At 44.5% G+C, this 20,945-nt stretch overlaps 1 protein-coding gene across 1 annotated transcript in view; it reads left to right on the top strand.

Annotated features, from left to right (window-relative positions):
* Positions 1–42: 42 nt before the first annotated feature.
* Positions 43–20,945, top strand: part of WDR3 (WD repeat domain 3) — a 30,127-nt gene continuing 9,224 nt past the window's right edge. The window contains exons 1-15 of the mRNA XM_081112721.1: positions 43–77; positions 2,872–3,073; positions 4,013–4,222; positions 6,601–6,719; positions 8,323–8,401; positions 9,485–9,580; positions 10,937–11,050; positions 11,221–11,322; positions 11,760–11,857; positions 12,978–13,085; positions 13,607–13,837; positions 16,310–16,403; positions 18,197–18,298; positions 19,603–19,688; positions 19,851–19,986. Coding sequence (XP_080968847.1) covers positions 2,903–3,073; positions 4,013–4,222; positions 6,601–6,719; positions 8,323–8,401; positions 9,485–9,580; positions 10,937–11,050; positions 11,221–11,322; positions 11,760–11,857; positions 12,978–13,085; positions 13,607–13,837; positions 16,310–16,403; positions 18,197–18,298; positions 19,603–19,688; positions 19,851–19,986 — 1,746 coding nt within the window. The 5' untranslated portion in view covers positions 43–77; positions 2,872–2,902. The remainder of the gene's footprint in view (positions 78–2,871; positions 3,074–4,012; positions 4,223–6,600; positions 6,720–8,322; positions 8,402–9,484; positions 9,581–10,936; positions 11,051–11,220; positions 11,323–11,759; positions 11,858–12,977; positions 13,086–13,606; positions 13,838–16,309; positions 16,404–18,196; positions 18,299–19,602; positions 19,689–19,850; positions 19,987–20,945) is intronic.

Consider the following 20,945-nt stretch of genomic DNA (forward strand, 5'->3'; position numbering starts at 1 on the left):
AACGCCGGTTGGACGAGAGTGGGGGGAGGACCGGAAGGGGCGGGTCCCGAGCAGCCCGGCGCCTCGTGGAGGCTGAGGTGAGGACTCGGGGTGCTCCGCTCCTCGACTTTGTTTCCTGGCTGAGGCCTTCGTGGTTGCCAGCAGCAGACGAGGCGAGGGGGAGTTGGGGTCGGTCGCTGGGGTGGAGGGACACCTGGGCGGTGGTAGCGGAGGCCGCGCGCGGGCGCCCGGGGCCGGCGCGTGCACAGGCTCGCCCGAGGACGCTCCGGCGGCGTCCGGTGTGCGAATTCCTCTCACCCTCTCCAGACTGAAGGCTCGGCTTAGGTAGGGGCGTCCCCGCCCTTCAGTGGAAGCAACGTGGAAGCAACGTGTTTGGGGCGCGGGGGGCTGTGGCTCAGGACGCAGGGGCGGTGGCGGCGCCGAGGCAGGTGAGGCCGTGAGCCCGGTGATGATGCCTCGTGTGGAGGACGGCAAAGCACGGCGGCTGCCGACAAGGCCGTGAGAACTGGACTGGCCCCGACGGGAGCGGGCCTCGCAGGAAGTCGCCGACTAAAACAGGCAGCGGGAGCGTGCTTGTTGTCGGTGACAGGGGCGACGTGAAGGCCAGGTGGCAGGACGCGGCGGGAAGCCGAACCGCCCGACCTGAGAGGTTCTGTGAGGCATGGGGAGGGGCCGAGAGGAGGAGTCTTGGGAACTGCACACCGTTTAGTCCTTTCTAGGGCTTTGGGGTCAGGGCCGCGCACGTGAAAAGATGAGGCTGGTAGCGTTAACGACGTTTAGGTGCAGAGCCGGCGGCGGTGCTAGATGGGAAACTGGTGCCGCAACTCAGTGATAAAAAGCCGGAAGCGGAAGTGGTGGGGAGAGAGGAAAGGGTCCTCCTCGGGGAGACAGTGCGAGTTCCCGACCCGCGGGGGCAGGGCCGCGAGGAATGCTGGCGTGAGCCTGGGCCGGGGTCTGGCTTTGGGCTGTTTCCCGTCGCCGCCTGGTTTCCTGGTCTGTAAAATTGGAAATAACAGCAGTACCTACCGTGGAAGGTTATGGTGAAGATTTTCTTTTATATCGATATTTACAAAATGCGAGGTGCTCTAAGTGCTTTACATAGACGAGCCCACTTACGGACTCCGTGGCTGGAGGTGACTACACGATTGTATGCGTGTCTTCGGTTATGTACGTATATCCGTCAACACACGCAGGCAGTCCCGACTCGGGATTTTTCCACTTCCCGGTAGTGGGGAAGGGGGGTGTGCATGCCGTGCAAACTGTGCTGTGAATTTCGATCTTTCCCCGGACCAGCTCTGTGCCGTAGGATTCGGTGCTCTCCGTGGGCTGGCAGTGAGCCCCGCTCCCTCCCAGGCCGCCGCGCGATCCCGAGAGTGGACAGCCGACACTGACCTGTGGTCATGTTAGAGGGCGGTGCCCACCTAGAGGCCGAGCTGTGCTGCTCTGCAGGTTGGGTGTATTAAAGGCGGTTCGATGTGCAGGAATACAAGGGGCTTGTTGGGAAGCCCCCCGCCCATCGTAAGTCCTGAAGCTGCTATAGTAAGCACGTGTTGGCTGCTATAATATTTTTTATTAATGAGCCAAAGGTTACTACAAGGTTTTGAGCCTGAATGGCGAGGAGGTTTGTGTGTCTTAAAGTCAGAAAAAAACAACAGGGGTTCAGGAAGCAAAGTAGGTTTGTTTTTCGACGTGTTAAACGTGATGCTGCAAGGTGTTCCTATGGGGGTGTCTAATCTATTCAGGGATGTGGACAGGACTGGAAATAGAGGTGAGCAGTCCCGCTGGCGGAGGCAGTCTCCCTGACGTCTCCAAGGAAAGGGCTGTGGGAAGAATCGGGAGATGGCCAAGGACTACCACGAGATGGCCAAGGGCTACTACTACAACTACAGTTACGGAATCAGACGAATTGGGGACGTGTTGATAAATGGCATAGGTGAAGGGCATTATCACCACGTGAATGTTATCTTTCCTTGATTTTTAACTGGTGTTACAGCGGTTACTGTGCTAAGAAAAATGGGGCCAGTGAGTGGTTCCTGTGTTTTTTAAGTTGCATGGGTGTTTGGGGGCTGGATTTTCACTCTACCATGTCAAGCGCACGTGGGCTTGGCTTGTTACTTCCTTCACGTGTTGTCTCTTTTATCCATAACCAGTGTTTTCAGTGAATTTGACTTAGTGTGGGAACTATGGCATCTTTCAAAAACTGTGCCAAGTTGCTGTGCCATTTTCTGTGCCAAGGGGCGGGGGCTCCCCTGGCTGTACTAGAACAGTAGATCCCAAACCGAGGACCACAGCAGCAGCACTGGGGAACTTGTCAGAAATGGAAAGTCTTGGGCCCCTCCCCAGATCTGCTGAGTCAGAAATGGGCCTTGGGGAGGGGAGGTGGCGCGGGTCCCTGCAGTCTGTTCTCCTGAGCCCCAGGTGAGCTGGGTACTTACAGCGATTGAGAATCACTGTGCTAGAGGGTGAGTGCTGCGAGGACAGGGAGATTGTTGACCTGTATCTAGCATCTACAGCAGTACCTGCCTAATTAGTTAGTTTACAATAAATGTTCGTTGATAAATATTTTCAGTCTCAGGCTCTCAGTCTCAGTGTAAAAACGTAAGAGGGTGACTAAATGGACAGAAGCTAATTTAGCGACATTGAGGCCAAACATCAGATCTCTGTGAGAGGGGCATGACAATGTGAGCAGTTTGCAACTTGATGAATGAGGGATGACATGTTGAATCATGGATGAGTAAAAAAGTAAGATGTCCAGATATTTTGTGTCATGAATTATTGTATAAGTTAACCACATGATAAACAATTGGAGTTTGCTAACCTAGTAGAACCAACGTACCCAAAGGACTGAGTTTTCTTTGTTTGCCTGTGCAGCTGCCTCGCCCGTGGTTTCAGAGCTTCTGACATGGGGCTCACCAAGCAGTACCTTCGCTATGTCGCCAGTGCGGTCTTTGGCCTCATTGGCAGCCAGAAAGGCAGTATTGTCTTTGTGACGCTTCGTGGGGAGAAAGGCCGCTACGTGGCAGTGCCAGCCTGTGAGCATGTTTTCATCTGGGACTTGAGAAAAGGAGAGAAGGTAAGCCGGATACCACCTGGGTCCGTGTTGGCATGTGGGTGTTTGAGGATGGAGAGGCAGAAGCATGAGAGCTCCCAGATTTTGTATGTGTGTGCCCCTGGAAGGGAAGTCTTTTTTCTTTGGTTCTAGATAGCCGGGTATCAGGTTCTAGTGTGCTCTATGCTAACCTCTGCAAACCACCACCAAAGAGGAGCGTACCTCTTAGGAATCTATGTGTAGTGATACTTACAGGTAATTATTTGTAATCATTATTCCCTCCGTGTGTGTTTCTCTGCTTTACCACTTATCTGTCAGGTTCTTCTACTTGCCCTCACAGCCAGTTATAAAATTGAGGCATTTAAAAGGAATAGTTCTCTGCTGTGTTGACTGAATCTTTTTCTTATTCAGATGATGCTCAGGTTGTTAAACTAGGCTTTGAGACTTTGTGTAACTCTAAACGCATAAGCCTACCACTTCTACCAAACCAAATACAGGCCTTTTGATCTTGTCTACTCCCTGTGTGACTTCCAAGGAGGTAATACTTGGATACTTGTTGCTGCCCAGGGTCCCTTGGGGGTAAACCACAATAGCACTCTGGTGCCACATAGGTTGGTTTCTTATAAGATGGGGCTGTGTTAAGCCAAGGATGTGCTCACAACCCTTTATGGAAAACAACTTCATGACATAGGATAAGAACTTAGTAATTCATGCCATTGCCTAGGAAATTTCTGCATGTGTTATGCTAATGTAGAGCTTTGGAAAAAATAATTTCGCCTTTTCTTGAATGTTTAATATAATTCCTATATTAAAGAAGTTGAGATGGATTCCAGTGTCATTATTATTTGTAAGACTGATTTGGAGTTTCTGGTGCTCTTAATTTTATGGTGCTTGATTATTCCCACTCTTCCCTTGATGACATGCTTAACTCCTCTGCTTTTATTTTTACTGTTATGATTTCAGATCCTTATCCTTCAGGGGCTTAAACAAGAAGTCACTTGCTTGTGCCCCTCCCCAGATGGGCTGCACTTAGCTGTTGGTTATGAGGATGGGTCTATTCGAATCTTCAGTCTCCTGAGTGGGGAAGGAAATGTAACCTTCAATGGACACAAAGCAGCCATCACTTCCTTGAAGTATGATCAGCTGGGAGGCAGGCTGGCATCTGGGTCCAAGGTGAGACCTTAAATCAGTGCCCAGACTTTGATCTAGTAAAGGACTAATCTTATGCCAAGCAGGATGTACACAAAAATTGTTGAACAATGGGCACATTGGATACACAACAGTGTAGATGGTAGAAACAGCAAGAAGGATGGGTCTGAATGGGGAGGTTCATTTTATTTTCTGTCATAGTCTCTGATTAGAGCCAATTAGCTCTAGGAACAAGATGAATGTGCCCTGATAACTGCTATATAACATCATTGTGGAAGTGCTGCCCAAATAGTACACAAGGCAGAGCAAAATGATCATTCTTTGCCATTGAGTTTAGTAAAATTGGTAGCTTTCCTATGTCTCAAAGTTAGAAAATGTAATGTAAAAGATTCCATTTACAATGGTTTATTAAGTAATACAGAAAATTATGAAACTTGACTAAAGAAAGTAACAGAAGATTTGAATAGACACAAACCATGTATTTGAATATAAAGACAAAGTATTGAAAAGATGCTAGTGTTTTCTAATTAGAATAGTAAAAGCAATTTAAATAAATATCTCAAATGGGTTTTGTTGTTAGAACGTGATCAAATAATTTAAAAATATCTATGGAAAAACAAATGAATCATAAACTATAGGATTTTGGGAAAGAAGACTAATAAAAGAGGGTTTCAGTTTTGCAGGGTTTTTTTTTTTCAGGATTAGATTTTTTTTAGGAGGTTTTAGATATTAAAATGCACTATGAAGTCATAATTGAAATGCTAATCTCATATCAATACAAAATAGGTAATTATTACAACTTAATGAGAGTTCCAGAAACAAGTCTTTCTTATTCCTAATGAGTATATCTTGGAGATGATATTTCTGATGAGTAGAAAATGGTACTTAGACAGTTGGCTAACTGTGGGGGAGAGGGGGTGCTTAAGTTAAAGCTTTACCTCATGCCATAATATTAAAGAGTGATTGATATTTCAAGAAAACTGCAAGATAATGTAAGTAAATATGTACCTGGTGCCAAGTGGAAAAAGATTTCAAACAAATCAGCAAAGAAACTATAAAGGAAAAAAGATCAATAGATTTGAATACTTAAATTTAAAACATTTGTACTTTTAATACTATATAGGAAAGCTGTTTACAAGTAAACCTTAAGAATTCTCATCACAGGGAGAAAATATTTTTCCTTTTTTTTCTTTTTTTTTGGTATATATATGAGAAGATAGACGTTAGCTCAACCTATTGTAATCATCTCACAATATGTGTGCATCAAATCATTTTGCTGTACATCTGAAACTTACACAGTGATGTATAGAAATTTGTTCTCAATAAAATGGGGGGAAAGCATGTAATATTTTCTATATTGGAAGAAAGCTTTAATACCATTTGTCTCTTAATAACTTACAATAAAGTGAAAATAAGACCCAAAAAGGTAGACAAAAGACAGGACTCGGTGGTTCAAGAGAGGTACAGATGGTCAGTAATCACCATAGACCGTGTACAGAACTTCTCATTGGTATTCAGAAAATACAAGGCAAATAAATATTGAGACAGCATTTTTAAAAATATATTTTTATTGATTTCAGAGAGGAAGGGAGAGAGAGAGAAACATCAATGATGAGAGAGAATCATTGATTGGCTGCCTCCTGCACGTCCTCCAGTGGGGATCGAGCCCGCAACCCAGGCATGTGCCCTTGACCAGGATTGAACCCAGGACCCTTCAGTCCGCAAGCCAACACTCTATCCACTGAGCCAAACCAGCTAGAGCAAGGCAGCATTTATAGCGTGTGAAATAGGCAGCGGTTTCTGAGAAGCTGATAGTCCCCAGAGCTGAGCGGATGAGGAAATGGGTCTTGTCGCACTACCCCTGCTGGACACAGAGATTGGTGCACCCTTTTTGGAGAGTACCTTGATGATATGAGTTGCAGACCTGAAAAATAGGGATACTTTTTGACCCAAGACTTTCCCTTCATAGCATTTATCCTGATCAGAGATACATACAAAGATATATAAGAATGTCCATTTCCACATATTTGTAATGGTAGAATATTGGACACTACCTAAATGGCTAAAATAGAAAAAAAATTTTAAATAAATTAATGTATATCCTTAGGATTATTAAGAGACCATTAAAAAAATGAGAGCAGTCTGGAAAGACATGGAAAAATGGAAATGCATTAAGTGAAAAAAGGAGAGGGTTTTCTAATGAATAGCATGGTGTCAGTTTAATAGGAAATTATCAACCTGGATCTATACATCAAGACTGGACGAACATAAAACAAAGTATCTGTGGTGATTATAAGGAATATATAATAAAAATTTGTAATAAAAATGTTACATCCTGTTGTTAGTCCTTTATATGATAAAGAAGGTTCTATAAAGAAGGTTCTGTGTTCTATATCCTTTAGGACACAGATATTATTGTGTGGGACGTGATCAATGAAAGTGGCCTCTACCGTCTAAAGGGGCACAAGGACGCCATCACACAAGCATTGTTCCTACGAGAAAAGAACCTGCTAGTCAGTAGGTAAGGAAACAAGTTTCGCTTCCAGTTCTCTAGGTAAAGGGTTTTAAAGAGGGAATTTGCTCCATTCCTTACTCGTTTCTCCACGCTACACTCAAGCTCATGTTCTAGTTTCCTCTGTTCTCTGCTTTTCTCTCTGCTCACCTCCCCTCCCAAACAGTATCATAAAAGCTGTCTGGAGTTATTCATAGTATTTTTAAATTCTATTTTCTGATACCAATTTTTCCATGTTCCTTAACCTCTTGATGTGCCTTCTATACAATGAGCTGTCCGCTTTCTGGATCCCCAGAAAGTAGGAAATCACAATATGGAGCAGTGGGCAGAGGTGAATACTAAGTATTTGGGTTAGCCCAGTGGTCGCCAATCTTTCGGACCACCAGTTGGTGACCGCTGCTCCAAAGGTTTCCTTAAACCAGTGGTCTCTAACCTTTCGGACCTCATGGACCACCACTGATCCACGGACCACCGGTTGGCGACCGCTTGTTTAGCCTGTCGAGAAGAGACGTGCTCCGTATTTAGGCCTTCTGACATCTACTAGGTTGAACCATTTGAAATTTCCATTTGTGTAGATCAAAAGTGATTGGTCAGATATCAGCAATTGCATAGGGTTAACCTAATGTAATAATTATCATTCAAAAGAGCCATAGGAATGACTCGGGAACCTGAGAAGGAACATGCGTGCTATGCCAGTGGTGGGCTGTTCCTGTGGGGAGAGTGGAACACCATTGTGTCCTGTTCCGATAATAGATTCTGTGAGAGCAGGAATGACTGCAGATCTACTGGAATATGCACATTATAGTTTAGGGAAAATAACGGAGGTGGGATTTTGTAGGAAAAACTTTATAAATGGGATTTTTGTTTTGTTTTCCCCCACTTTGGTCATGAAAGGGGATTTAATTAGATTTGTATTAGTGAGGGAGCAGGGCAGAGTAGAGTCCATTGGCAGGGAATTTTAGAGCCAGATGATGGGAGGTTTTGAGAATGGTGCTGATGAAGAGCCTGATTTTGAGTCTGGTGTGAACTTAGAAAATTGAGATTATCGGGCAGAAGTGTATTGGATGTGACAAGGGAACAGGAATGGGCAGAGCAACCAGACCAAGAGCTGTTAAAATAATTCAGGCAGTAGGCCTTAAATACAGAAATGGATTGGAAGGAATCAGGGCTTACCGACTTCACCGAGGTGGCATTTTCTTTGACAGAAAAATGACATGGGAGCCTAGGGAGCAGGGAGATCTAAGAAGTTTCTGTTAGTGTGTGAGAATGTTTCTGCTGTTGTGATAAATATGATGGGCTTACAGATGAAACTTATTACTGATTTTAAAGAGAGAGAAGCATTGATCAGTTGCCTCCCCCACGTGCCCTGATGGGGAATCGAACCCGACACCTTTCAGTGCATGAGACAATGCACCAACCAATTGAGCCATACCATACCTAAAAATATTCACATGGAGAGCTCCGATTCTTTACTTTCTAAAAGAAAGTCAGGGAGAGTAGCAGCAGTAGACATTGCTGTACCTTATCTGTTTAAGGCTACAAATGAGACCTTGGTCTCCCTGTTAGTTTCAAGGTTCTTCCTAATAATACTTTTTTCTGTTTCTTCTTTTAGTGGGAAAGATACTGTGGTGAAATGGTGGGACCTTGATACCCAGCACTGCTTCAAAACGATGGTTGGCCACCGAACTGAGGTACATGTGGGCTCCCAGGCCCAGCGGAAGAATTCGGGGCAACCGGAAAGCCTGGTTTTCTCCCCCGGTCCTTTCATGGCTCTTGGCTTTCAGCAGCAGTAATCGTCCAGTGCTACCTGACAGACAGAGTCGGTGTGGTGGGGGAGGTGCCAACCATCAGCAGATACTGGCATTTACTTAAAAGGGGCTTTGGATACGTTTTAACCCATGAATATTGAGTTTCATCTTTTTTTTTTTAATCCTCACCCAAGATATGTTTTTATTACTTCTTAGAGAGAGAGAGAGAGAGAGAGAGAGAGAGAGAGAGAGAGAGAGATCTGAGTTGCTCCCGTACATGCACTGACTGGGGAACGAACCTGCAACCTAGATATGTGCCCTAATGGGGAATCAAACTTGCAACCCTTTGGTGCAACCAACTGAGCCACCTGGCCAGGTCTAAATTCATCACTTTTAAATAGTAAGTGTCCACCTTTATGATTGTAGGGAGGCTTAATGACACTGTGTACAGTACCGGGCCTGGTGACATGTGAATAGCAAATTGTAGTCATTATAAAAGTTACCTGAACTTAGATCTCTTCTGTAGAGATCAGGAAATATTTCACATCTTTGCATCCTACTCTGTTCAAACCAGGCTTTCAAAAGCTTATACCGGGAGTAAATGAGGAAAAGCGAGTTAGATCTCTGGTGATTGATTTGCAATAGTACTGCTATTTTTATTGTTTAGTTCTTGGGTATTTGAGGCTGAGTATTATGCAGCAGATATGAATGGAGCTCCTTTTATTTGTGAGGCAAGGAAGTATCAGACTTAAAAATCTTCATTAGAGTGGACTCTTATTAGGATTTATGTTGAACACTGTTCTCTAAAGATAGCAAACTGATTTTAGAGAGAGAAAAGTTATCAGACAATTGTGCCATAGGCCATTTTTTCTTTCTAACAGTGGAATTCCTCACAATCCATGTTGACAGAATTACCTTAATATTGGACTTAGCAAATGCACTACAGTGTACTGAAGCTCTTGGAGTATCACATCATACATCCTAGGGTCTTATAAGTTGTATTATTGGAATCTCTTTATACTCTAGGTGTGGGGGTTGGTTCTGGTGTCAGAAGAAAAGCGACTCATCACGGGGGCTTCGGACAGTGAGCTGAGGGCCTGGGATATAGCCTATCTGCAAGAGGTAATTCCTTTTTCTCATTATGTGCCTGTCGTGTTTCACCGGTTTTAGGGGCTCATTGACTTTAAAAAATCGGATGTAATTACTGAGTGCTTCACACAGTGTCACATAGTTCTAAAGGAATGCTATCACATTGATAACCTGCAACTTCTAAACAAGTTTTCTTCATTCTGTGCTCCATTGCCCTCATGGGTTCAGGCTTGGAAGGATAGCTTTAGGCGTCTAGCTTCTGGTCATGCTCATGTTTTAGTTTGTGGGATTCTTAGCCTAATATTCCTGGACCTTCGGTGTCCATGGATAGACTTGAGAATATCAGTGACTCTTTCCCCTCAGACAAAAGTCTGTAAAGTTTGTGTGTTTCTAAATACGTATATTCTGAGATCTATAACTTTTTCTCAGATCCTCCCGAGATTTTGTGAGGAAAAGATTCTGGACCTTACGTTTACTGGTAGCTGGAGTTCAGTGTGTGGTGTGTCCAGCAGCCACTTCGATAGGTTCTACATGAGTAGGCGAGAGCTTAGCTTTTCTTTATTTAAAGGGGAAAGTATAACCTCTCTTGCAATGCTTTTGCAATTCTTAATGCCAGTTTGAATCTTTCCCTCTAGAACAGTGGTTCTCAACCTGTGGGTCACTACCCTTTTGGTGGTCGAACGACCCTTTCACAGGGGTCGCCTAAGACCATCCTGCATATCAGATATTTACATTACGATTCATAACAGTAGCCAACATTACAGTTATGAAGTAGCCACAAAAATAATTTTATGGTTGGGGCACAACATGAGGAACTGTATTTAAAGGGCCAGAAGGCTGAGAACCACTGTTCTAGAATATGGTAGATCTTTTACCTAGGAACAGTGGTTCTCAACCTTCCTAATGCCGCGACCCTTTAATACAGTTCCTCATGTTGTGGTGACCTCCAATTTCATTGTTACAAATTGAACTTAATTAAAGCATAGTGATTAATCACAAAAACAATATGTAATTCCAATGGTCTTAGGCAACCCCTGTGACAGGGTCGTTTGACCCCCAAGGGGGTCGCGACCCACAGGTTGAGAACCGCTGACCTAAGAAGGTTTTAAGATTAATGAAGAGTCAATCATCATTTTATCACCTTGTTACAAATAATAGTTCTTATACTCTGGAAGTTACTGGAGATAGGATAGCCAACAATGTTTTGTGTGCATTTGTTATAGTCAGTCTTTCATATATCCTGGTAAATGTCCTGCCACTGAAGAGGCTTGATCAGAGAGATCACTGAGTGGAGGGTACTAGTGCCATCAGGACAGGTTCCTAAGTCATTAGGGTTAAGAGTCATTTCCTAGAACATATTATTTCATAGTTTCCATTTTTGTAAAACAGATTAAAGATCTAGAAGAACCAGAGCCCAAGAAAAGCAGGGGGTCGTCCCCTGGAATACAGGTCACATGTGAAGCAGAGGATGGTGCCCTCGAGGTGGACGAGGCTCCTGAGGATGTAAGGCATTTCTGTTTCTGGTCTCTGATTGAGCTGAGTGGTGGGGAAAGTGAAAATTGTTATTGAATTTGTAATTCTTGGCATTGTTTTAGGGAATGTCTTTGTTATCTGCGTTTCTTAGTCGTCTTTTCAGAGGTTAACCTTCCTCTTCCCTGTTGCTCCTCCTGCAGCGCATCCTCACCTGCAGAAAAGCTGGTTCCATCCTGCGGGAAGGAAGGGACAGAGTCGTGAACCTCTCGACCGACAGGACAGGCAGGATGCTTGCTTGCCATGTGAGTTCCCGTCTCAGGAGGAAGTCACAAGGACTAGGCGTTCCTTTCAGAGACCTGTTCTGTCAGAGTCTGTGTGAAGATGAGTTTTCCTTTGGTCATGCTAAAAGTCATGATGGTTCGTGTGGACCTATAATCCCGAGCTTCTGTCAGCCACCACATCAATAATGGCTGTTGTGTTCTTACGAGCGGCCGTTTATTACAGGCTTGCTTTCCTGAGCAGTCTCCCAGCATTAACTCTTACTTAGTCTTCAGAGCAGTGCTCTGAGTCGGAGGTGGTGTTCCCCCTTCACAGACGAGACAGTGAACCCAGAGAGATTAAGTTGTCCAAGGTGATACAACTAATAAGGGAAGAAAAGGGAACGGATTTAGTTCTTCCTGAGAAAAAGCTAGCTGACAAATTGCCCATCCTGGACTCAGTCAGCCTTTTGTCTTTCTAGGGAACTGATTCTGTGCTGGAAGTGTTCTGCATCCTCTCCAGAGAGGAGATTCAGAAGAAAATGGATAAGAAGATGAAGAAGGCCAGAAAGAAAGCCAGGTGTGTTTCCTTATACTTAACTAATAGGTATCCTGGGTGGGCCCACATAGTACCCATAGAAAAACTGGGTTAAGGAAATATTTATTCTATTTTCAGTTACTGTTAAAAGCTAGATGTTGAGGCATGCTGGTAGTCCAAGTTTACATTTCTACTCTTTAGTACAGCTTTTTAACTCTTGGATTCCAGTCTTGAACTCAGAGCAACACAGAGCTAGACAGATTTTTAAAAATCACTTCTAAATGAGTTAAATTCCCAGAGAGCAGCCCTGTGTCTTCAGTGACAGCAGCCTGTACAGAAGAAAGCCAGTTGCACGATGCTCACCTGTGGGACTGTGAGAAGGAAGGCTGGTTGGACAGTCATGTAATTGAAGTCTGGAGGCTGTATAACTCTGAAATAGGACATTATAGTCATAGAAATTGGTTCCTCAATGGTTGAAACTTACCACGTCTCAAATAAAAACTCATCTGATTAGACAACTCTTTTGAGATCTCTGGTTTATTTAGCATGATTGGATTGAATTTTTTTAAAAATCCAGATTAATGGATTTTCTAAAATGTCCTGAAGTTAGAAAAATTTACCAGATACATTTCAGTGGAATAGTTCAAATTACAGAGACTTGTCCTAGGAAATTGTATGGGCTCTTGCCTTCAGAGCTCTCACCTTTCTCCCCCCTCCCCATTTTTTAAAAAATATATTTTTATTGATTTCAGAGAGGAAGGGAAAGGGATATAGAAACATCAGTGATAAGAGAGAATCATTGGTTGGCTGCCTCCTACATGCCCCCCCACTGGGGATTGAGCCTGCAACCTGAGCATGTGCCCTTGACCGGAATCGAACCCAGACCCTTAGCCCGCATGTTGATGCTGTATCCATTAAGCCAAACCAGCTAGGGCGAGCCCATTTTTTTGAGAGAACCCCTTAAATGCAGTAATACTTTACATTTGTGACGCTGCAATGCAGAGCATTTCTCCATCCACTACATTTGTAGTTCTCACAGTCATCCTGTATGGTTATGTGCCCCTCCCAAGATCACACAGGCTGTGAGTCTCAGAGCCAGAACCTGACTCAACTAGTAGCAGAGCTGCTGGAAAAGTGGTAGCATGAGTTTGTTTCCCTCTAGATTAAACTCTGGCAAAGGGGAGGAGGAAGACCTTGAAGTCAGTGTTGAAATGACTCTGCAAGATGAAATCCAGCGGGTGACAAACATCAAAACATCTGCCAAAATCAAGTGAGTACGCATGCAGTGTGTGGAGTATCTGAGGAGTTCCTGCGGTGTTGTAGGAACAGCGAGCAGCAGCGCTGTATTGACTTGGTTACGCAATTTGTTAGCGGCCTGTACGAATTGTGTATTTGGAGACGGTGATCGTGGGATGCCTGTGTCACACTCAGCTCCTGCTCCCTCATAGCGGGCACACTTACTCGTCATGTCATTTTAGTTTTACCTTGTACCTGTTTGATTACTGTTCTTTCCTGCTGCCAATTTAAAAGAAAAATGTATCCCTCATATGCCGAAAGGATTTGAGGTCACTTACAAAAGATACACAAGAACAACATATATGCCAGGTCCCGTGATTAAGCCCAGATTTCTTAAAGCTTATACTCAACTAGTATCCAATACTCAGAGTTCTCTTACATGTAAAATTCTTTACACTTGTTCACACTTGTATAGATTGAGGACGCTGCAAAGCCTTTGTCCTAGAAAAAGTTAACTGTGGGAGCTGAGACGTTTATGAATATTTCCACATGCAGATCCTTTGACCTGATCCTCTCACCTCAAGGGGAGTTAAAGGCTGTCTTCCTGCTGCAGAACAACTTGGTGGAATTATATTCACTGAACCCATCAGCGCCTGCACCTCAGCCTGTGAGGACGAGCAGGGTCACCCTCGGGGGCCATCGCAGTGACGTGCGGACTTTGTCCTTCAGCTCGGACAATATCGCTGTCCTTTCTGCGGCAGCCGACTCCATTAAGATTTGGAACAGGTTTGTGAAATGATCTTTCGGTAGCTTTATCCAGCAGTGTTTTCTTCCCTTTGAATAGTTCTTAATACTCTTCATGGTTCGTTACTAGTTTCAAAGGCCTTAAAGATAGTTCCATCCAAATGTATCTTCAGTGTATTTTGAGCGTATATCTGTGGGGCTTAGGAAAAGTGGCCTTTTTGTTCCATGCAAAAAAAATTCAAACATGTTCCATGTATGAAAGCTACTAGCTTCATGCTGGAGAGAAACAACCATACTGCCTACTTCTTAAATTCAGGTAGGCTCTTCGTGCTGTCCAGTAATGCCAATTTACTGCTTCACTCCTCACTTTGCTGGGTGACTCTTTCACACCTTTTCTCAAGCACCTTTAAGCTGGTGACCTTGCTTCCTACTTCACTGGAAAAGTGGAAACTTCTAGAAAACGTTCATATGCCCCCATTACACCTGCCACACTCAGAACGTCTTCATCTTTTTTTTTTTTTTTTATATATATATTTTATTGACTTCTTACAGAGAGGAAGGAAGAGGGATAGAGAGTTAGAAACATCGATGAGAGAGAAACATTGATCAGCTGCCTCCTGCACACTCCCTACCGGGTATGTGCCCGCAACCAAGGTACATGCCCTTGACCGGAATCGAACCTGGGACCCTTCAGTTCGCAGGCCGACGCTCTATCCACTGAGCCAAACCGGTTAGGGCCAGAACGTCTTCATCTTATCCAGGTTTCTGCCCTTCCTCACAGTGTTAGCCCTGTGTTAGGGCTTCTAACAAAATTAATCATCATTTGTGTGTGAGAGTGTTTTTCATCTCCTTCCTCGCTGATTTCCTCCTGCATCATCAGTTTCCCTTTCCATTGGCTATTCCATCAGCATACAGATGGGCTGTACTATCTCCCATCTTAAAGAAGTAATCCTGTCTCGTGCTCCTCTCTCCGTTCAGCTCCCCATCTGCTTGCTCGTCTCCATGCTGTCTGTATCTGTCTCCGTGAGGCTTTACCCCCACCATGCCGCCAAAACTGCTCTTGTCACCACATCAGACATCTTGTTTCTAAACCTAGTGACCTGTGAGCTGCATTTGACACTCTCTCTCTGAATTGATCACTTTCTCTTTGAAACACTTTCTTTGATTTTTACTTCCTCTTCTGGCTGTTTTTTCTTAGTCTTTTCTGGATCCTTCTTACCTTTCGTGTTGGAATGCTTAACGGGGGAGTCCTTGGAACTTTTCTGTGTCTACTCACTCTGTGTGACCTCCAGTCACACCTTTCTCTGTGCTGGTGACACAGGAGTTTATATCTCTAGCCTTAGCCTCTCCCTTCCCATCAGGCCCATTTATCCAGATGTTTTGTTTGTGTCACCACCTGAATGTCTAGTAAGCTTCTCAAATTCATATATGTCCCGAACCAGACTTGTGATCTTCATTTCTTCAACAATTTTCCCACCCGCTTCTTAGAGACTTCCCCATCTTAGTACATAATTATTTCCTTCCAGTTGTTCTGGGCCCAAATCCTTGCGTCCATTCTTGATTCTCATTACACATGTCCAGTTCATTAGTAAATCCTTTACCTTCAAAATGTACCCAAATTCAGCCACCTCATCACCTGCCCTGCCTGCACCCGATTCACGCCATCATCTTCCCTCTGGACTGTTGAAATAGCTTCCTGGCTGGTCCCCCCGTAGTCCATTCTCAACACAGCAGTCTGTGGGAGTTATGTCACTTCCAGTAGCGCCATCTCACTCCAGCTTGAAACCAAAGCCCTTCCGGACCTCATCTCTCACTTCTGCTCCCCTGGAGCCTCACTGGCTTTTTTGTTCTCCCTTCAACATAAGAACATGCCTGTGTCATGGCTTCTGTGCTCCCCGTTCTTTCTGCCTGGGACCACCTTCCCCTTTCTCCATCTTCTCATCAAAGGGCAGTCCTGCTGCCCTCCCCCACCCTTGCACTCTGCACACATACAGGCCCCCACCCCCAGCTTTGTGTTTCTCCATAGCACCTGCTACCCCCTGTACCAGGTAGACCAACATTTATCTCATTCCTAAAGAATGCTAAGCTTTATGAGATCCTGGCGCTCAGTAAATGTTTGATCAATGAAGTGGGCATTTGATATATATTTGTTGAATTGATGAATGTTTATGGTCCAATAAATGAACTTACAGGGATAGATAGAAATAAGCTAATTTGACTTGCAATCCTGAGCTCACTTCCTTGTAGTGGCAGGTGGGGTCTCTGAGCCAGCAGATGCTTTTTCTGCCTGCTGTTGTCTAATCTCTGCTCCTCAAGACGAGGTGGCTCCTGCAATGAAAACAAGCTTTTCTCCGTTGACTACAATTGGGTCTGAGCCAGGATTCTTCGGGCTTTGTCCTCTTTCACGTTGATTGCTTTGTGTGACTAAGTGTGCATTGAACACACACCCTGACCTCTAAGGTGGGGAGGCAGGTTCTCTTCACAAACATTTATGTTCTGCCTTCTCTCTCACAGGTCTACACTGCAGTGTATCCGCACAATGACCTGTGAATATGCACTTTGCTCATTCTTTGTACCTGGTGATAGGCAGGTGGTCATCGGAACAAAGGTAAATTGGGATTTTTTTCTTGGATTTTGGTGTCTATCCTACTCAGTATTTGAAAAGGTGTTTGAGAAACCTGGCTTCTTTTTTAGCATAGTGGAAGTGTGCTAGAGCTGGATAACATGAGGGTGTTCATTGTCCCTGTTTTGAGGGTTTTGCTTTGTTTCTAAGGAATCAAACCTTATGTCAATTATGTGGAAGACAAAGTCACGCCCTGAGATAACTGTCACTAACATTTTGGTGGTCAGGCTTTTGTGCATCTTTTTGAGCACATATGTAATTGTGATTTGAGAAGACTAACGATAAATACATTAAGTACCTTGCTTCATGCTTGGCAGATAGAAGCTTCAGTAAAAACCTGACCAAGGCCTCATTCCCAGCTGCTCATCAGATTCGGGGATACCATGTGGGAATGAGCAGATGTGGATTTGGAGTCAGAATCTCTCCCTTAAGAAATGGGTAATTTGGAGCAAGTCCCATAACTTCTCTTAGGGAAGATATCCCTAAGAAGTCCCTTATCTCTATAATGGGATCTGGAGGTTTGCTTCTGACAGCTTTCCCCCCAGGTGAACCTCGGTTTGAATCCCACCCAGCCCTTCCACTCACTGGCTATGAGGCCTTTGGGCAAGTTACTTAACCCTGTAAGCGTTGGTTTTCTCATGCAAAATAATGTAAATAACCTGGCTCACAGCATGCTACTAATAAGAGCTGGTACCTTAAGTAGCAATGATGAGTAGGAGTGAGAATAAATGGAGTAAGGTCTATGTAATGTTTTGAAAAGTTCTTTGCAAGTGTTTGTCATTTTTATCTCCATAAACCAGGGCCATGTGTGCATGATTATTTTATTAGAAAACCTGTGTAACACAATGGATATATATCCTTTGCCCAGCACAAAGTGACAAATAAGCTGGAGAGATCGTGGGGTCATTGTCAGGGAAAGAGCATTAAATTCAGTTAAAAGTCTCCCTCATTTTTCATTCTTCTAACAAATATTCATCTGCCATTTGCTGTTGAGAGACAATTTTGCAAATGGCTTTCAAGGCTACCTGTATGACTAAAATACAACCCCTAGCCTAGCCTCTGTGCTAGGCAGATAATGTACATTATCTCACTGAATCCCCACAACAGTGTAGAAAGGTGGGCTTTTACAGGTTTAAAAAATGGGCCCATAAAGATGACTTCACCAGCAGTCACTGAGTTGGAAAGAGGCAGCCCTGGGACTCCAGTCTCCACTCATGCTCTTCCCACTGGTCGTGCAGAAGCTCAGAGCAGATTTTGCCGCTGTGTGTGGTCCCTATTAGCACTGTGGCCGTGGCTTACACAGGGTCCTAAGCAAGCATGGCCGATGTTTTCTAAGCTGCTACGATGTTTTTAGGTTCATCGCTCACCCTAGCATGGTAGGTAGATTGTCAGTGTAGGGTAGAGAGGAAACCAAGGCTAGATGGGGAAGGGTTGGTTAAGCCAGTTACCACAGGGGTAGTCCACTTACAGGACTGACTCCAGGTTTGCCATGTGCTGTTAGGGTTATTCTGATTGGCCTGTGGCCATGATGTTTACCTTTTGAAGATGGGAACCAATGAAAATGGCAGGAGTATTACAGGAAGAGCCACCCTGCCAGGGTTAACTCCGCACGTCAGCAGGGGTTTCATTGCGTTGATTTGGGTAGGAGTACAAGCATGGCCTGGAGCCCATTTCCGAGCAGTGCCGCAGTGTGGCTGCTTGGCGGTGAAGTCTTTCTTGCCCGCGCAGGCAGGGGCAGTGGGTGTGCTCCTCAGCTGTGCTCGTTCTGTCGCCCACAGACAGGACGCCTGCAGCTGTATGACTTGGCCTCGGGGACGCTGCTGGAGACCGTGGATGCCCATGACGGGGCTCTGTGGTCCATGTCTCTCTCTCCAGACCAGGTAACGTACAGATGTTCACATCTGGACTTCAGGACTCTGCTGCACCTCCCATCTCTTCCGTCAGGTTTCACTGCTGCCTAATAGATTTCTCTCAGGGTTTCTTTAAAGAAAGCATGTTTAGTCTAATCTTTCGATTTCCTGTGTGATGTTCTACATGTCATTGTGAAATGAGTCCTTGTTCAGCTGCTCTCAGTCATCAGTTACATGTCATCACGTTCCTTACCTTCATGGTTTTCTGCCCGTGCTGTATGATACTTCTTAAGAAGACAGTTCCTTGGGCAGCGCAGTGCAGAGGGTAGAGCAGGCTCTCCTCCCTCTTAGTCCATTCATCTGTGACTAAGTCTAGTGCTTTAGCAGATAAGTTGGCCCTTATGAGTCATTCACGGTGGGCTTCCTTCAGAGGCGTCACCCTCCATGAGGTGCAGTGGCTCAGAACATTGTGAGGTATTATTTTAAAATACCTTAAGAGATTGTGGCCCATTCATTTGCATATTCTGAATGGTGGTGAACCTTCATTCATTGAATGTAGACATTTTTGGAAAACACTGAATCTGGATTTTAGAGTGGGTAATGCTGTTGGAGTCAGAATGCAGCAGCAGCATGTAAATTTTAAATGGTTAACCATCTTGCTTTTGTACCGTGGTCTATCTCTTCGAAAATATTTTCACATCCATTATGCAGATTGTTATTTTTGCAATGACTTTGTAAACTAGGTGGTCTTTATCACCATGGCAACAGTAAGTGTCTGTAAAGTTGTTTCCTGTTACAAATCTCTGAATTGGCCGACCAGATGCTTGAAATTGTTTCTACCTCTGTGTTCTGGGCACTACACCAGCTCTGCAATGTAACGAGGTTAATTGTCTTGATATTGGGAAGCGATTTTAACATATTTTAAGCAGAGATATTGTAGGGATACATTTATGCTCTTAGGTGAATACTGTGAACAAACTTATTTAGGTGATCCAGTCTGTTTATCTGTGGAACTGCTTTACTACTTAGTAGCAGATTCCTTAGACTGTTGCCTTCTCAGGTGGAGTACAAGCCCCCAACGCTCACTGTGTCTTTCCTCCTGATGCCGAACGGAAGTATAACTAGGACTTTCCACTAGTTGTCATCTGTCATTTGTGTCACTAGGAATTCTCAAATAAGGTCTGAAGCAGCAGCCCCTAAAGAGAGTGAAGGAGTTAGAAACCACGTTTAGTTCTTATCTCATGCCATTGAAGACAAATGGTCTTTATACTATTTTGGTATCTTATCCAGGTTTCTGTGCTAAAATTCTAATTGGGATGTCATTTGGTTTTCAGCGTGGCTTTGTGACAGGTGGTGCAGATAAGTCTGTCAAGTTCTGGGATTTTGAGTTGGTGAAAGATGAAAATAGTACCCAGAAGAGGTGAGTAGACATTTTTTATTTTCCTCCATTTCTTGGACTGAAAGTGGGGACTCACTGAATGGACTTTTGAGTATTTCTGTTGAGCTCCAGAGTTTTTTGGCACTTTCGTCTGCCTTTGTAAGGTACTCAATGTTTTTTTCTGGATGATTTCTGTGATGCTAGGCTTTCTGTGAAGCAAACCCGAACCCTGCAGCTGGATGAAGAAGTTCTGAGTGTCAGGTACTCACCCCATCAGAACCTGTTGGCTGTGTCTTTGCTGGACTGCACTGTGAAGATTTTCTATGTCGACACCTTAAAGGTACCGTGGTCATGCCTTTCTTCCTTTCTGACTGGCCTGGGTGGAGATCATAAGGAAGTGGCCTTGTGCACTGACCAGTTTGGCTCGGTGGATAGAGCATCAGCCTGCGGACTGAAGGTCCCAGGTTCGATTCCAGTCAAGGGCATGTACCTTGGTTGCGGGCATATCCCTAGTAAGGGGGTGTGCAGGAGGCAGCTGATCGATGTTTCTCTCTCATCAATGTTTCTAACTATCCCTCTCTCTTCCTCTCTGAAAAATCAATATAATATATATATTTAAAAAAATGTGGCCTTGTGCCCTGCCAGTGTGGCTCAGTGGTTGAGCGTTGACCTATGAACCAGGAGGTCATGGTTCTATTCCCAGTCAGGCACATACCTGGGTTGCAGGCTCAAGCCCCAGTGGGAGGCGTGCAGGAGGCAACCAATCAATGACTTTCTCTCATCATTGATGTTTATCTCCTCCCTTCCTCTCTGAAATCACTAAAAATATATTTTAAAAAAGAAAAAGAAGTGTCCTTGAGTGCCCAGCAGGAGCATATTTCTAAAAACTTGTATGTGGATCAAACATTGTAGGTGCCCTAGGAAAGCCAAAAGAGTTTTAGAAGAGTCTTCTTGTTTATAGCTTTTGTTTAAAGCAAGTTATATTGCACATGTTCAGAAAATCCTGTCCTAGCCAGTAGTTTCAGGGGCGTTGCTGGGTGTCCTGGGCAGTGATTCCACACTTGGCTTTATATCAGGGTCTTTGTGTTGCTTTAACAAAACAGTTTACTGGGCCCTACCCGCAGGGTTGGTGGGACTGCGTTGAACCTGGGAATGGTGTGAAGTAAGTGCCCCGGGGTCTCTCCAGCTGAGCGATCCAGAGAACGTCTCTGCTGTGTGCAAGGGAGGCAGGAGGCTTCCGGGCCTCGCGCTCCACTGGGCTGCCCTGTCCTTGGCAAGGGCATGCTGGGTGTGAAGCGA

This window comes from Myotis nattereri (assembly GCF_964212035.1).
Source record: "Myotis nattereri genome assembly, chromosome: 18".
Lineage (NCBI taxonomy): Eukaryota > Metazoa > Chordata > Mammalia > Chiroptera > Vespertilionidae > Myotis > Myotis nattereri.